This window comes from Manduca sexta, chromosome 13, assembly GCF_014839805.1.
Source record: "Manduca sexta isolate Smith_Timp_Sample1 chromosome 13, JHU_Msex_v1.0, whole genome shotgun sequence".
NCBI classification, from domain to species: domain Eukaryota; kingdom Metazoa; phylum Arthropoda; class Insecta; order Lepidoptera; family Sphingidae; genus Manduca; species Manduca sexta.
In genome coordinates this window covers 893,603-912,673 of record NC_051127.1, presented here as the reverse complement: position 1 = coordinate 912,673, position 19,071 = coordinate 893,603, and the positions used below count along the sequence as shown (strand labels likewise).

At 33.4% G+C, this 19,071-nt stretch overlaps 1 protein-coding gene across 1 annotated transcript in view; it reads left to right on the top strand.

Annotated features, from left to right (window-relative positions):
* LOC115453992 (hypoxia-inducible factor 1-alpha) overlaps window positions 1–19,071 on the top strand; it is a 90,374-nt gene that overhangs the window by 13,750 nt on the left and 57,553 nt on the right. The window contains 3 exon segments of the mRNA XM_037438053.1: window positions 1,497–1,684; window positions 7,674–7,846; window positions 13,057–13,227. Coding sequence (XP_037293950.1) covers window positions 1,497–1,684; window positions 7,674–7,846; window positions 13,057–13,227 — 532 coding nt within the window.

Genomic DNA, 19,071 nt, shown 5'->3' with positions numbered 1-19,071 from the left:
TAGGTGCATCAGTTGCACCTCTTCTAGGGTTATTGAGTTGGTGTGTGTAACCAGTCCAAAGGTTACCGTGGTTCGAATTTCACACAGTCGCCTTCTGTTAATCAAATCCGATCACGTTTCTACGTCTGACTTACGTCAACAATCCACCTTCATACATTGTAATGGCACATATTCTCACTTATCTATAATCCATTGTGTTGATACATCGATATGCCTCCGTGACGGCAGTTGTCCACGTTTTATTTGTTAAATTCGGTCGCGAAGCATATTTTGACAGTTGTTATGGGACTGAGTATGTAAATATGTCAGCAGAAAATTTACTGAAGTATTATATGAATAAGCCTTAAACATAAAATGGGAAGCAAGTCTATGTCGAAGCTTATTTGACCAGTTCTACCGTACTTTATTATGATCAATATCGAATAAATTTATTATGAATATTATAAGCAACAATGTATTAGTTGATACAGTCGTAAATCCTCTTATTTTATCGATAATGAAAATTGATTAGATTCAATAACATGAATATGCTTTAACATTCTTTGATATCGGATTTGGGTATTATATAAAATCGAAACAATCAGTTTATTTATTGTTTATACGTCATATTACTTTAATTAGAAACGATTGCAATTATCTAGTTCTTAAATTTCAACATGTTATAACGACTCTGTTTGGAGAAGATATTTGTATCGCGATTACAGTTTACCTTATTTATTCTACACGCTGAGTTCCTCAAGCCACTCGATTGTCCATTCGTAGGTTTTCAAACGGGCTGCGTTTGTTTATCGATTTGAGACTAATGCGTTGGCCGATGTCTGACGTGGCTTATCATCGAACTGGTCAAACTACTTATAAAAATATGTCCAAAACTGCATCTGTGACGCACTTCATAAATACGCTATTTAGAACAACAGATAGCGTACCGTCGGTCGGGGTCTAATGAGAAATTAATGGAATAAAGTCACTGTAATTACTGGTCACACCACACTGTGGTACGGCATGGTGTTGTCTTGTGTTGTATGTCTCTGTGAATTGTTTTACCAAAAAGTTACTAAATTAATGAACGTGCGGTGTAATTTTTGCGCGTCAATATGTGTGTACCCGGAGCTCCGGAAATCGTTGACGAGCGGGAAAAGCTGTATGCTATAAAGAAGAGGTATCTTCAAATAAAAATAATAATTAAAAAAAATATACCGGAAACGTATGCATTTGTGTGATCAAGTTACTAGATAATTCTACAGCACAATAACATTCTTGGTATTTAGCTTAATTGAACAGTTTAACTCTACTGTACGGCTCATTTAACTAACTAATTGGAAACAATTGTTTTTTAATAAATTGTTGTGTTTGGTGTGTTTTTATTTAAGTGATAGATATATTTAATTTGGAGTTTAGTTAGTAGTAGTTTAGTAATAGAAGTGACGATTGTCAATTATTTCAATTTTCGGGAAGTAAATGAAACGTTTGTAGTAATGAGCCTCTTTGTTTTACAGGAATAATGAGAAACGGAAGGAGAAATCGCGTGTGGCTGCGCGATGTCGTCGCACCAAGGAGATGCAGATCTTCTCGGAGCTCACCGCCGCCCTCCCGGCCAAGAAGGAGGAGGTGGAACAACTGGACAAGGCCTCCGTGATGCGTCTAGCTATATCCTACCTTCGCGCCCGGGATGTCGTCTCCATGCGTGAGTATTAACAAACTATGTCATACTAATGACAGGCTAATTGATTGGCTTCCAACGTCAATGCGACTGTGACAGATATGTCATTAAGCTGTTGCGGTGAAGTCAATGTACGATTATCGTTGGGCTAAAATTATTGCATTATATTTATGCGGTGTGGTTAAAACCTGATTTAGAATTCTATGCAAGTTCATTTATATTATAAATTAATACGCAGTTTTATGTTAACAATACATTGGTAGACAAACACTTCCAGGAAAATGATCCTTATAATTCATGTTATTAATACTATTTAGTCTAGACATGAAGCTATTAAAATAATTTACCTTATATACAAGTCTAGCTACGCGACACCGAGTAACAGTTAGCAACAAAATCGAAGTTTATCAGCGTAATATTAAGTAATAGTGATTCGTGTTGACAATGATGAATTACTCTGACATAATAATTGTGACCTCGCTCAGCTACTGAATGATTTGATGTTTTTGCTATGGTTTATGGATGCTTCGTGTCATAAACAATTGTTTTGTTATCAAAGATTTGAAATATCTTTATTAGATCAATTAATTGGCCGAGATAACCTTGTTAAATAGGAAAAAGTGTAGTTTATTTTTTATGGAGTCGAGGGTAACTTGAAATTATTTTACATTTTATACTCGACGTTTACTTTTAAGATCATAGTGAAAATTTTAGTACCTACTGCGATGAATGCAAACAGCTCTGAAACGTCCATTACATTGCCACGTCAAAAAAAATTATTTTTAATAGCCAAGGTGGCGTTTTCTAGCTAATTAATATTCAGATTACAATACAGGATAATTGTGCAGTTTGCTCATCAGAGCCTAACTATGTTTATTTACGATCTTTAAATTTATTTTATTTTTTTACTATAACATCTGCAAAAACCTATCTAATTTTCAAGTAAAGACGTATAATACTATATTTTATATATTATTCAATTCCTTATCAATAAACAACATAAAAAACATAATTTAAAAATCATTATTGTTACAAAAGACAAAGAACACATGTTCAAGCATGTTTACTATTAGAAAAAGCCATGGTTTAAATTAAATCGAGGGTTGAGAAATAGCTATAATACAAATGGTTTCCACATACATGTGGATTTTTAAGGTAATAATAATAAAGTACAATAACAGATTTTGAATAAATTACGTTATAGCTTCATAATTATTTATTATATTGGAAGTAATAAAATTCGAATCGAGACAAAAGGAATTGTAAACGATGTCAAAACGTTTCTTACATTCAGGTTACTGATAAATTTCTTTACAACTTTGAATTATAGCTGTTCTACTGAACAATGAGATAGTTAACTATGTTTATAATGTATACAACTTTCTTTCTCGTAAAATATCACTAAAAGAAGACAAAAGCGTTCCTATCTACAAGTTTATAAGGAGAACGGTAAATAGAAACTATAAAACAGTAGTCATAAATGGCGTCAATATACCAAGAAAATTGGTGTTAATATATATATTTATATTTTTTATTATTATTTAACAAAAGGTATAATACAGAACACAATCATTATTAATATTTATTACATTAATACTTAAGCACTAAATTACATTACGACTAGCCTTCTTTAAACCTATGCCCTAATCGAAATTAAACTGCGGAAACTTACCTATTGATTGATGTTAGAGGAAAATTTACTATTGGCGCGACTACATCGTGCGTGTAACAATCAAGGTCCGTATCGCTATAGCTAAATTATTCTAGATATTATATTGTTATAATTTGCAAGGTGAGTAGCAATTTACTGAACGGTGGGCGCGGTTCTAGTAACTGTTACAATTTTGCTTTCGTCAACTCCTTGGTTAGTTAACTAGTTAGTACTCGCTTTGTTATTACTTTGTTAGACTTGCATGGACCGAAACTTAACGCTGGTCTCGAAGTTTTACATATAATTTTCTGGTTTCAATAATTTCAGTAATACCTCGTACATTTTAACTAACGAATTTTACTTCTTCATATTTGTATGAAATTGGATTTTACGTGCATCTCCATCGAAAGTATGATTTTATTGTTACATATGTATAGATGGAGCAAATAGGTTAATATTATGATTTATGAGGTAAAATTTTAGATCCAACTTTATTCACAATCATTGAAGTTATCAACATAACTAAAAATTTATTTTTTGTCTCATTTCTGCTGTAACTTGTTGACTAATCACATTAGACGGTTAATTACTTGTTTTTGATAAACATCCCCGGTCCATAGTTTACTTATTATCGCAATGTGACATTCAATAAACTATTTGTTTTTGCATGTCGTCACGTCTTTATTGGAGACTAGCTTATACCCGCAACTTAGCCTGCGTCAAATTTTCGGTATGGCGTCAAACATGCATGGACGGAAAACTAGTTTTCGAGTTTATCCCGAATATACCTATAAATGATATTTATCACTGCATTTTTTCTTACACGATTTAATACGTCGATTGGGTTATAATATATTTTTAAAACCAAACTAAACTGTTTCAAAATAAAACATGGCACTTATTGTCTCTGGCAATGTCCACTTGTATAATAAAACTGTTAAATAACTCTGGAATATTTTTAGTATAATCACTTTAATAGGCTAGGCCGGCTACAATACTACGGTAGTAAACAACTAATTGTTAGTTATTGTAATAAAAAAGTAATATAAAATCGTATAATGTAACGAAAATATACATTATTCCATAATTTTTTGTATGCAAAATCCCGCGAAAATAGTCAAAATATGGAAATGCATATAATTCGGTCTGTACTTCACTATCGTTTTTCAATGACAAGGCAATCATGTCAAATGCTAATCTTAAGGAACTGCTTCTTAGAACTTATTTAAATTCTAAACAAAATATGCTTCCACATGTGAATTTTAATGCGAAGTTTACGACCGACAGGTTCGACCACCTGACGTTTTATGACTAGACTGATCTCGTGTACAATTTCCCGACCTATTGCAAAGGGCCAATAGCTGCCAGTTTCTGTAGAAAAATATAACGACAATTCAGGGCGGAATACAGATTTTGTTTCGAAATAAAACTAGCATTCAAATTTTGTTGCGGTTTTAACTGACTTCAAAAAAAGAAGGAGGTCCTCAATTTGACTGTATTTTATTTTAATTTTTTCCCGACGTTTCGAAGACTGTAGTCTTCATGGTCACGAGGCGGATTGAGGAGTAGATTGTCCTATGTAGAAAATTAAAATAACAAACAAAAAAAAACGTGAATAAATTACAGATTTTGGCCTGGCACATAATTCACAATTCATGATATTAATTAATTAAATTCAATGTAGTCCGGACTCCAAATAATGTCGATCGAACTACATTACGTATACGACGCCACGGTCGTAATAATTATGCTTTTCTTATTGGATGAACATCAACCTTCAACGCATGTCTTATTATGCACCGCGCGGGGAGCATGGTGATTGACTCATAATCTTCAAGGTATAATCTATGGGCAGGCTCGGCAATGAATACACAATATCTGGTAATGCTAATATGAACCTTTCATTCCTCGTCATGATATGATTTGTCGTTACAAAAAAAAAAAAAACTATTTCTGCTATTGTTACTGAACACGTATTTGACAAAAAAAAAATATTAAGAAATGCCTCCTAAAAGCTATATTGATCTATAATTTTGGTTGTCTACCAACAATTTGTCAATTCATATAACTTGATAGTATTAGAATGAGTTATTTTCATTCATCAAATAATCCTCTCTTACGCAAATTAAATATTGATGAACTTCAATCTGATAAATAATCTACATTACAAATAAGTTCATCATTTGTTACTTATACGTTTTGTGTCTATAATTTTATACAGAATTTATGAAAGTTTAACTCGTCATAGCTTTGCCACTTACATATAAACAAAGATTCTGACTGAAGATAATGCCTTACTTCTTCCTTATATCTCATTTTGTTTTTGGTACTATGTACACGAGTACATAAGTACTGCGAACTGCAAAACGTTTTATCGCATTAAATAATATCAGATAATATCGACGTGCAAAACGGTAAAATAATAGTAGGTTTATAATATACAATTCATTCCCATCAATTTGAAAGCTGAGATTAGATATGTAAATCTCTTTCAACTGTCTGTATTAAGCTATTTTTATGAACACTGTAAAACACTAGAATAAATTTATTATTTAGGCAGGTGTTTTGTCCATTTATGCCGTGCAAAGCACATCGAAATTAATGGTAAAGTAGTTGATATACTGTGATATATTATTATTTTTTTTTAATATATCCGCCACTTTGTTTTAAACTAGCTCTTGTCTGTGGCTCCGCCCGCGTGAAAAAGTTTTTCCGTGATAAAAGTCCCTTTATATAATTTCCCGAGATATAAGGTAGCCTATGTCCTTCCCAGGATCTCTGTCACCATATTAAATTTCATCGAAATTCGTCGTGCAGTTCATGATTTTATCGTATTCAAACACTTCGTTTTATAATATATTTTTTTAAACTTTTTGCGCGGAACAATACCGTCATATTTGTTGCTTATCTTTAACCATTTACACAGTGTATGCAACAGAAGATTTGCAGAGGAATACCTTTTGCCCATTTTTGCAACATTTTTCATTGATGATTCGCTCCTAATGGTGATAGTGTGATGTTACATAGGCGATAGCCTTCCTTGATAAATGGGCTATCCAACACTAAAACAATTTGTACAGAAACCATAATTTCCTGAGATAAGCGCGTCCAAATAAACTCATCAGTTTTATATAATAGTATAGATTAACTGTCCAAGTATAGCCTACGAAACAATATATCCAACATAATTTGCAATTTTATCTTTGCCATCATTATTCATTACTGTGATTGTACCTCGCGTCACAGACAAGACGATTCAATTGAAATTACGTTTAGATCAAAGATAATTTTACTTGTTGACGCCGTTAAGGTGTTAATTTGAATTGCAAATTTATATTTTTGCGTATATATCAACTTATTTGTAATTTTAGCACGTGTCACATATACTTGCATCATGTTTATAAATTAGACTTAAAACTACAAAGCGCCTGTGATCGATATATAGAAAAATGAGTAATGGCTAAAATGAGCATGGTTCGAAATGCCCTAATCTTTCTTGCAAATATCGTCTACGCCATCACTGTTGGTGACAACGTGTGTAATAGTTCGGCAGGTGAGATAAGGAAAATTTAAACATAATGTGTTAATTAAGTTTTTACTTTTTTATCTGGAGATTGGACTGATATTACATGTAGTACTTCCTTATGCCTTTCATATGGAAGGACTAGTTTTTGCGAAGGCTGTGCTTGTTGCAAATCTTTTCACGTTACTAGTACATTCACTTCAACAAGAGGTTAAAATCCGCCATAGTGGCCCAAGTATGTATGTCGCGTTCCGGGATCAACTTGTGTATATTCGGTTCTAATAGGCCAGCATAATTGTGTCGATTGCCGAGGGGTAATCATCTCTCGTCAGTCGACATTCTATTGGATCTCCACTTACAATCAGGTGCAGTGGGGCACTTTGCGGTACACGTATTAAAAAAAATATTATGCCTTACATATTGCACTTCATGACACAAACTTGTTTCTAATTACCTTTACCTCTATAAGAAGTCTTGTTTGCTTGGTATGATTACTTTATAAACGTGGTTATAAAACACCGGAACAGAAAAAGATGTTATGACGTCAGATTCCTAGAACATGTCGTATACTAGCGGCGCTTTTTACTACTTTCTCTAAACAGTTATGCAGTCAATAAGGATGTAAATTTTTAATAATGTCTCACATCACAGATTATTAAAACAATAACAATAAAGTAGTATCTTATGTTGCGTATTATGATAATACTTTTGGTATTAAAACACGTAAACTTGAAATGAATGATAACAGATTTTAATTATAAGTTTATCGTACTAAGCCCGCGTGCATCACATGGATTTAAAGTATTGTCAATATTCGTAATGATTTCCCCTCCTTGCAGTTCCTGATGTTGACAAAGAGCAGCCCAAAGTGCAGAATCCGAAAGGATATGAGGAGTTGTCTTCAGAACTATCGTACATGAAAGCCTTGGATGGATTCGTCATGGTGCTTTCACAGCAGGGCGACATAGTGTACTGCAGCGAGAACATTGCCGACCATCTGGGCGTGTCACAGGTAGGAAATATCACTGTTATCAATCATTTAATTTGGGTAATTATAGGAGGCAAGGATGTTTATTTTATTAACGATAACAAATCCGCATTTGGCTTAAAACACAAATGTGGGGACAGCAACAACACATTTTTCAAGCACGCTCGGTAAGGATCTGACTGAGCATTTAAGACCTGTTTGATGCTCACCACCTCTGAGAAAATTAAAAAGTAGGTTATAAAATTGTTTAGTCAAAATCGCTTAACTGTTTTTGAGTTTGTGGTAAACTTAACTAGCATGGTGAAATGGTAGCCGGTTGTGCAAGTTATTTGAACAGAACTATGCCTCATTAATTTCCATCAGACACGACAAATGTACTAGACGGTTCTCAGCCAGATACTATAAAGAAAGGAAAAAACGAATAACTATGTATAATGTTTTATACATAGTTATTCGATTTCATTACGAAACATCTTCAATACGAAACATGCAGTAGACAAAATCTTACATATAGATTGCGGAGTAGCTAACGTTAATTGAAATCGATTAAATAAACGATCCTGGTATATGAAATTTTTACATTTTGCAAATGTCAGTAGAAATGCAAATAACCTTGTGCTTTTGACTAACAGAAATGTTTTGTATATTTCTAGAAGTCTAGCGTTCTGTCGTGATCAATGACAATCATCATCTGTCACAACAAAGTGGTACTGGTATACTATCACTAATCTGGTGTTGATTTTGGATTTCTTCGAACATACAATGATTTGCCTGAAATTTAAATTCATCATCATCTTTGGGGTATTTAGAAGTAAATATTACAGGTGGCTATGGCAATATTTTGTTATCTCTTACATTAATAGTTCTATTACATACATAACACGTTTTTAATCAATTTGGCATTATCCGCTCTATTTACCCAGATTTACAAGGAAAAGACTAACAAAAAAATGACAGATGTTTAGCCAGGTCAAGGTCTTGTAGATCAACCTTCGTCGTTCACCGTCTTTGTTTTAATAGTCCAAAGGTCAAACGATAAGCAGAAACAAAGATGCTATATTCAGGTCGTTTATTTAAAATTAATTTCTTAGTATCAGTTATATTAAACAAAGAATAAGTAATAGGAAATGAGGAAGAAATCGATTAAAGCATTATTTATTACGATGAATTCTACGTATTGAATAATGTTGATTTTTCTCTGTTTATTTATTTTACGTTGTTAATTGTTGGGGAAAATGTTATCAGTGTTTGTCAATTGCATCTAAATATTCAAGTTCTCTGGGTACTTAATTCATATATTATCGGTTAAAATTTAATTAAATTCTTAAAACTATTCTTCTTATAATTCAAATGACAGCTTACAAATTAACTATTGAAGTATCATTTCTCAATTATAACTAACGGGAGATTTCAATAAACGATCTTAATCTTCCAACTGATCCCCAGAATAAACCAATTAAAATGAGTCATTTGTAGGATGTCATAAAAAACTTCTATTCTGATTGGTCCATTTTCGCTATTGATCGAAAAAACTGACATTTTAAAAACTGTATGTTCTAGATCAATCCAAAGTCCATAGATATCATTCAGCGCAGATACAATTAGATAGAGAATGCAGTTATATAATAGGCATATCTCGAATGATACAACAATTCAATAGATTGCTCATTGAACGAATTGTACCGGGGGCAATGAACCGAAGGTCATTTATTTTTATTGCTTAGAAATTCGCGGAAACTTCATAAAAACATAGTCATTCCGTGTTTAGATGATAGAGGTGCAAAATGTTCCATGACGGATTGGTTTATGGTGTTTATATAAAGCTGCTATCTATGTATTTTGAAGAATTGTGAAAGAATAACTGGTTTTAGGGCGCAGTAGGCGCTTTACAGGATTCGCTATGACACATGATAGCTTCTAGGATATAGCAAGCGATTGGACTAGGATGTAATCTAGCTTCAAGGTTTTTAGTCAATAGTTCAATATTTATCTGATTACGAAAGGATCGAAGATCTCTTGTACATCCTAATACTCGGGATACAAGAGCTGTCTTAGTGGAATGTAAGAATTTTTGCATATTTTAGTAATTTAGTGGTGTCCAGTGGTCGTAATTTGACCGTCGAATTAAGATAGACAATTCTTTATTGAACACCACTAAAAAAAATACTTATTAATTATAGCTAGTGTAACAAACAATAGGCGGTCTTAACTAAGAGCGATCTCTTCCAGACAACCATAGGATGGAATTATTTTTGCAAAGAATTTGGATATATTAGTCACACATATACATACATTTTATTTCCTTGCGTTCCTTCTCTATATGAACTTTAAATATGTCAATGAATTGTGCTTAAAAAGTGGTACAAAGATTTTTCTTCAAGTATTATACAGACACTTATGTAAATATATCTGTAAGGATTTGTTTGCTGCAGTCATTGTTACTATTACTGGATTGTATTGTTTATTCCTAACTGTCCATTGCATTGAAATACAGAGTACGGTAAATTACCTCACTTATTAAACATAAACGCGTTCACATCCATTATTTCTTAGAAGGCAACAAGGAATGATTATTTATTATTCATAATAATTTAAAGTTTCTTGTTATTAATAAGCGGATAAATCAATTCATATGTAATAGTGTCAAAGTTTATGATTTTGTTATCTTACCGATGAAATATTTTTGATTATAAAATTAGTACTGCAATTACTACTAGTTAGTTTTTACATAGATTTTCCTCTTGCTCGAAGGCAACTTACATTTGTTAACGTAGAGTGAATACAAGCTGTTTTTATTTCAATGTCTTTTCATATTAACATTTTCACATGTAACGATTTACTAAATTCCAGTAGTTACCGTTACAATGAATTATTCATGCATTTATGTATCGTTTCTACTTGCGCGGGCGCCGAACGCAGTTCATCTCAGAACAAAGACCCGCCTAAATTATAATCATTCATCGGCACGACGGCATTAGTAACCCGAAAAACCTGTTCCGTAAATATTGTAGCTCGGGCTGAATATACGTCATAGATGCGAAGGCGAATTATTTTATGTTGAAAAATGTAACCTTTTTAAAGGTGTTTTTAAAGTGGTTAATGATGAATGTATTTCAATACTTCATATCTATAGATAAATACATTCTAATAGATCGATAGAGTGGTATAGTAATATAATCTATTAATTGTCTATGAACAGTATAACCAGTACTTCAAAGGTCGATAACATGTCTACTCGTATACAAATGTTTATAAAACGCATACGTCTAGATGGAGTTTGTCACATATTAATCGAATCGTGAGATTATACGACTATTTCCGTCGTAGTTTATTCCCCTTTAATCCCTCACGGATCGTTTATTTCACGGTTGGAACGTGTGGTTAAATTTGATATGTCGTAACTTTACAATGATAACTTATAATTAATTTAAATCTCCGAATGTTATTAAAAAATTAAGTATGTAATTAATACGTATAACAGATTTTTTACTCTAAATATGACCTGTTTTGTATGTCAATAAAATCATGTATTTATCATTTAGAGCCTTTAAGGAAGTTGTTTATTCAAAATACGTAACAAATACTGATGTTTGGACATCCTGTTCAAAGGCAAAACGATATTCATTGTACCAAAAAGTTACGAGAAACTATTGGCAAAAAACTCTGACGTCACAATAATGACGCGCCTGAACTCTGATGCAAGCATATTAATGAATGCCCAAGCCTAGTTCACATCTGCAAACAATCGTAAACCATATTGATGTAAGTATACATTAAAAGCGTTATACGACGTTTAAACCCATATGTTGATACAGTTTAAAATCTATTGTTGACCTTTGAAATTAGTGAAATCTGCTGACTCATTACGTTATTATAAGCTATGACTTAACATTTACAATGTGGCATACCTGGGATGATGTCCATTTCATATAACTTAATTGAAAGAGAACTGATTTTGATGTCTTTTTTTATTTTCGTGATCAGTTATTTGTTCTAATGATGGGTCTTGAATTTTGTTTAGTCATAGGGTCCAAAATCATTTAACATCTTAAAATGACGAATTGTATAAAGTATTTTATTTTGCATGAATATATTTACGATAATATTTTCACATACTAGAAACTTCCTCTATAACTCGATTAGTTTTGTCAACGTTATCTTTACACGTGTGATGCAATTGCTGACTGGGTGCTACTTTAAATTGCAGTTTACATGACTCTTAACTTAAAGACATAGAGGTTATTTTAACACTGTCTATAATAGGCGCAAGTTTCCACAATACGCGTGTTCGATAATGCCACGCCGGCGCATGTAGGTCGACGCCACCATCGCTTGACGTCACAACTAGTCTCGCTTCGACGAATTTCTGATTTTATATGCGAGTTCTGGATAAAGCCGACGAGAAAAAGCAGGAAAATAGTTTTTTATTTGTTTCGCACGTGACAGGCACGAATTTCGCGATAGCGATTTGGAATAAGTCATATTTATATCACCTTGGCCCCGTTTCAGCTTTTTTCGATGCCTGTAATATTTAAATGAATACTTAATAAGCCTAATGCAGTATTCATTGTAATCATGACATAAAACGTATTTGTGAATTCTGCTACTATCAATTGCATACGTATTGTTTAAACCGCCCAAGGATCAATTTTATTACTTTCCCTTCAACATCCTACGTTTACTAATTGCACAAACACATTATAGATTCCACGCTTGTACAGCCTTTTGTTAACAAAAAGCAGCATACCATCCAAATAAGTTAGAATAACGTTGATGTGTTTATTCAAGTTGCTAATCATTAAATAATCCCTATTTGGTATGCTAACATTGCCGGCGTATATGGTGCACACTGAACGAGTTTGAACCATAGCAAATAATTGTATGAGCAAATGTTTTAAATTGTTCCTTGTAAATGACGAGCTTCTGTCGCTTTGTTATTTTTGTTTGCATAGCAAATGGTGAGAGTGTCTTAATATTGAGTAATATGTTTTTATTATCCTCATTGGATTGGATTTTGTGTAAACATAAATGGAATTGATAGATAGCATAAAGTTCAGTTGATATCATATGCCTTTTATCTAATAATCGGTCCATAAGGAATCGAATTTTCTTCTCCATAAACGAGTAAATTAAATAAAACCTCGATCCCGTGGCAATCTTTATAGGCCTATAGTTTAGTTAAATACCAGGTCATTCTTCAAAGCCGTTGTAAAACACACCCTATTAACTTCCAGATGGAGATAATGGGCCAGAGCGTGTTCGAGTTCAGCCATCTGTGTGATCACGAGGAGATCCGTGAGGCGCTGCGCCCCAATGGCGGCGGACGCCGTGATCTGCTGCTACGTCTCAAGTGCACCCTCACCAGCAAGGGACGGAACGTGCATCTCAAGTCGGCTTCTTATAAGGTTAGATGGGAGGACAGTTGTACGATGTAGGTTAAGTACAAGATTTATTAAGTGGTAAACCTATCTATGATAGCCTGGTTAGGAATGGTACGGTCTGCTTAGATGGAAGTCCACAGGTACACAGCTCCTAATCTTTCAAAATTGTGTATATATTGTTAGTCAATATATAGATGAAGGAAAACATCTTTAGTCTTCTACATAGCTGAAAGTTCTCCAAAAAGAATTTCGAAGGAATATGAAGTTTGTCAACCCGTACTAGACCAACGTGGTAGACTAAGGCCTGAACGGGCTGCTCAGCAGTAGTTCTGGTCTAATTAGCATTGTGCAAGCCCTGTTAAGGTCCAGTTTGATGCACATTGTATCTAGGAAAATGTTCGGCATGACGAGATTTAATATCCAGTGTCGGGGTTCCAAGCACAGTGTAGTATTATGCATTGATGAAGATTTTAATTTAACTGAACGGACTAGTGATCTTGCTTTATGTGAGATGATGTCGCTAAACACGCTAAACATTAGGCAAGTGACGTGCACATCGAACATGATCGTTAAAAAGACCAAGGAAAAAGGAAATTCGAAGTTATGATTCGATCTTGGGTATTGTTCTTTATTCTGTTAAACTATAGACCCATATATGCGGTCATTTTAAGAAAATAGGGAACAAGACCTAATTTAACTAATCGGATAACACTTAATGCTCCCAGCTGAAGCAACACAAATAGACTTCAAACTAACTAAACGAGATGATGTAAGCTCAGATATCCATAAACGATAAAAGCATATTTGCGTTTCGGGCTTTCATTGCCAAAACCACTTACAAGATAACTCGATATGCATAATAAAGTAGTACCTATATGCGAGCTTGCTACAATACATATATTTATAACTAGCTTCTGTTTACCGTTCCGTCTGCTTCAAAACTACGACATAAGAGTAGTCTTAAGCATTCTGGAATAATGTGGCTTTCTATTACTGAATTAATGTTCAAAACTAAATCAGTTTTTGCGGAAATTACCTCCTGGTTCTTGCGTCCTAAACCGCCTTGGGCCTCACGCTTATACGAAGGATCTTTTTTTTACCGCCCTGTTTTCGAACACATCTCAACCATCTTATCTATGACAGTTTAATCGCGTTTATTTGCTCCTGCGCGAGTACTCCCTCCTGCACTGACAAGGAGCATGAAGTAAAAAGTTCACCCAAAGATCCGCCGTCCAGCGCATCGCGTTGGTTAAAGTCGCCACTAGGTACCTACGAACTTCACCTGTCTATAGTATTATGGTATGCTACTATAGTAAGAGGAGCGCGTTGGCGAGCTAAAACAAGGTGAATCATAATTGATGGTCAAGGGTATTGCAATATTAATGAATTGCTCCGCGAACCAGAAAGTATAGTGTATTTTACTAAGCAGATTTTAATTGAAGTGATCCCAATCGGCTCATTGAGCAGAGGAAGTCGCTTTTCCGTGTATGCGTAAAATTAAAATTAGTTTCTAAGGAGAACCTCTATAAAAATATATAGATGTATAGTTTGGTATACCGCCTATCAAAGAAGCATATTAATTGAAACTAAGCTTCAATTTCTGGTGCGTGTATTAATAAACACAAGACTCATAGTATTCCAGTTTTTTTTATTTGAGTTGTCTCTATACGTATCACGGGCTTGTGTATTTTTGCTGCCAAGCAAAATATAAAATTATACATTATACACCTCCAATATTTCAGTTGCAAAGACATTGCAATAAGTTATAAATACTCATTATTAGTTACTAATTTGTAAGGACTTAGGAAGACCGTTTATGCTGCCGTGCTAAGCGCAAAAGCAGTATGTCAGAAAAACTTATTTCGAGGTAATCGAAGTTTTGTAAATATAGTTTTATATGTAAAACTGAGACAGAGAAACTCTTTTAAGGTTTTTTTTTAACAAGTTATAAACAAGATACCGTTATTTAGGTAAGTTCACTGGATGAGTATTTCTTTGAGCTATCCGACGACATAAAAATCAAGATTTTGTTTTTTTTTTAGCTTAGCTCGGCAGTTAACGGGTAGTTGAAGCGCGTGTCATAATGGGAAATATTGCATCATTAATGTTTTAAAAAATAACACAATGTGCTAAAGAAAAGATAGCCATCAAATGTGAAACGATAGTACAGTTGTTATGTAAAATTGATATGATTCATTGCTTTGTAATTGATGAGATAATTTAAAATTGACATTTGTTACAATACCAATTTACTATATTTGGTTGTATTATCTATACAAATTATAAAGCAATGTCCCCGTCTCTCGTGTCTATGTTATCGATTTTCTCAAAATCTACTGAACGAATTTTATGAAATTAGTTAAGAGGATAGTTTAAGATCCTGGGAAAGTTATAGGCTACTTTATATCCCGGGAATATATATAGCGGGACTTTTATCCGGGATAAATCCTTCACGCGGGCAAAAACTAGTATCTAATACAATTACGCAGAATAACTATTTGAATAATGTTGATATTTGAAATTCCACGCGGAGATTAATTAAATATTACTAAAGGGCGAATGTAGGCAAGATTACAGGTAGACTACTTTTTTCCTATTCTTTCTATATATGCTAAATTTGGTAGCGCATCCATGACTATGTGTTTTGACTTTATGGGTGAGCATGGGCGGGTGGATCACAACAGTTGACACTTGTTCGGTTATCCGTATTTTTATAAAATAATATTTTATTAATATATAACAAAGCATAGTGATTCAAACATCACTGAGAACTTAGATGAATCATTTAAATATAAAAATAATATTGTAACATAAAACTAATATCTAAGTAGTATGACTATAATAATAACGTTTAAATCACGTTCCGTAATGTTTCATGGCGCAGTTGTGCCATTACGTGACTGTTATCAACAGAAGGCATCATGAAGGTGTCGTATGACATATATGGTACCTAGAATTGTATAGATTTCATTACAAAACTAGTGTTTTGATAACGAAGCGTCATGTTACTGCATATGCCAGCGAAATGTGAATAATATAACCCAAAACATGGACACGCGTTTGACGCGCGTTGCGAAACTCGGCGTTCAGGGGCCATATTCTCTATCCCGCACGTTATTTTAACGGTGCGTAACACGCACATAACACAACGTATCATGTTTAGGACTATAGAAATGTGGCTTACAGAATACCGTTCCACGCACATTTCTCGAAGATAACATGAGACGGCCGCGTTACGCGTTTACACTACCATACAGGGGCCTTATTCTCTATTCCGCACGTTATTTTAACAGTGCGTAACAAGCACGTAACACAACGCATCATGTTTAGGACTATAGAAATTTGGCTTACAGAAGAATAAGGGCCCAGAGTGCACGTATTTTGATTGCGATGTTCACGTGGTAACACGCGACAAATGCTTGTCTGAACGGGATCTTAGTTTTAAATAAAATAATATAAGAAATATGTAGAATTTGTACTTACTTTTGTTAGGTATATGATACACAGTTATTATTAATGGTCATTTGTTTCCCTTTTAATTAACTGTTGATGACCACGCGCTCTTTTCGTTGTTAACTAAGTACATCCAAAGTTTGTCTGGAAGAAATCACCAATTGCGATAAGACCACCATATGTACTTTTTAAAAATAATTGTATAACTGAAGCTAAATGGATAAATTTTTACGTTTAAACATAGTTTTAACTATAAAATCGTATTACAGATTATATTTAACATCTGTGACGTCACATGGCGAAAGCTTGCTCATGCGCATTCTGAAAGAAATGTAAAATTATTTGTCCTTGAAGACACTGAGGCGTCAGGCGATTTCTCTTGTCTCGAGGTCTGCTTATGCAACTTATTTTACACATTGCAAAATTACAATCACATAACTACATTGATTTTTCTTTATAATTATGTTTATTCGCATTTGGTCATGCTATAAATTCCAAATTATTATACCTTGTGGGTAATGATTTATAGTATTGTAGACACTGTTAGTAAAACAAATTGAAACTGTAAAATCGGTGACGCAATTTAATAATTCTCTATATCAGACAATTATTCGAAACATGCATGTAAGTTTCTCAGTACAGAAACCAATGCCAATACTTATTATAATAAAAATTGGCGACATAAAAAATCAAAATTTGTACTAATATTTTACAACATAATATATCTAAAAGAAAAACATTAAGTACTCGCTGACCCGACAGACGTCCCGTCTTAACTATGAATTTGCAGCGCGCATTCTGTCAATCGCTGACAGTTATGTCAAACTATTGACAGTTATATAAAATTAATATTTTCGTTAATTTTTTAAATTTTCCGCGCAATTTTTTAATTTTTTCTTTCATAAAAACCTTCTCCTGATAATAACAAACACAACAAAAAAAATGTGATGTCGGTCGAGCCGTTCACGCGTAATGGCGTGACCAAGGGAAATAGGGATTCATATTTATATATATAGATTATAGCGGGTAGGTATTTGAAATTATTCACCAGACTTTGAATGGCCAGTTTTGTTCCATTCATAAAAATCTTTATTTATTGTGCCAGCATCATTGCACTTCTATTTTTAAATTGTACGTTGACTTACGAGACTAATCTCCAACGCCCATGTGTAAACACGTCCACAGTTTTTTTTTTTCAAACGATAGATGTCACTTATAAATATTCCATTAATAAACATATTACGACAGATTTTATATATTCTGTTTTTAACCGAATTCTTTATTTAAGCATTTGTGTACTAAGAAGTCGAAAGTAATTCGTACGGGCTTGGTAATAAGGTTCAGAATATAATAAGTTTTAGAAAAGGCCTGGGTATTGTGTACATGCTGAATATGTCAATTTACTTTCATCTATTTTCTGTTAAGTCAACATGTTATTATGTACTTATGGCAGCTAAAAGATTCCGTAGAATTCGTTTATTGGCTTTTTTACAATCGTTAACGCTAACATCATGTAGCGGAATGACAGACTTCCTCCTAGGTCTCTTCCTTGACCACGAAAGCTGTAAAGTCTTCGTAACGTCGGGAGAAAAATATAATATGAAAAACCACGATAAAATCAGATAAATAGTTTCATTCATCGATATATTATATGTACTACGTACTAGATTTGGTGTTCCGATTATTCATTGTGTTTAACTGAATTGAACTGCAATCCATTTTAACTGACTTTAGTATGGTCAATATTGACAGCTTGTGTTTGTGTACGGAGTGGCGCTCATGATATAAAAACTCGAGTCTAAGTGTAAATCTGAATTTGGATAAAAATATTAGTCAAATAAGTAAAATTATTTGTTGTTCAAGTGAATAAATAGGTTATATCAGTGACGTTTTGGTTGCCATTTTAGTTCAGATTTTGAACAAATAGTTTATATGGACGTTCGTGTCAATAGAATATACGTCAATGGTTTTATTACAATGACACTTGTTATTCTGATATGTCAGTCTCATATTTTTTTGTTATCTTTTAGGTATCTTGGCTACGGCCTCTGTTATAGAAACTTTGTTTATGACGCGATCAAAATGTCAATTATTATTTTATTATGTTATTAATACTGGGATTACATACACAATGCTCTAAAATAAATTCGTATGATTCATAGAATTCATTGTTTTACGCCTCGTATGATTGTAAGGATACATTTGGCCTGAAATTCTCATTCCAAGCGATTTCCAATATGTATATTGCATGTCCTTTGTTTTCCGTAATATAAATAAGTCTATAAATTCTTCGAATGAATAACGACACTGAATGTATAATCCTTTTTGAATATTGTCATATAAATACTGCGCCTTTTGTTAATTTTAACGTTTTTAGAAAAGTACAATTAAACTGCCCAACAGTATGCGAAGTTA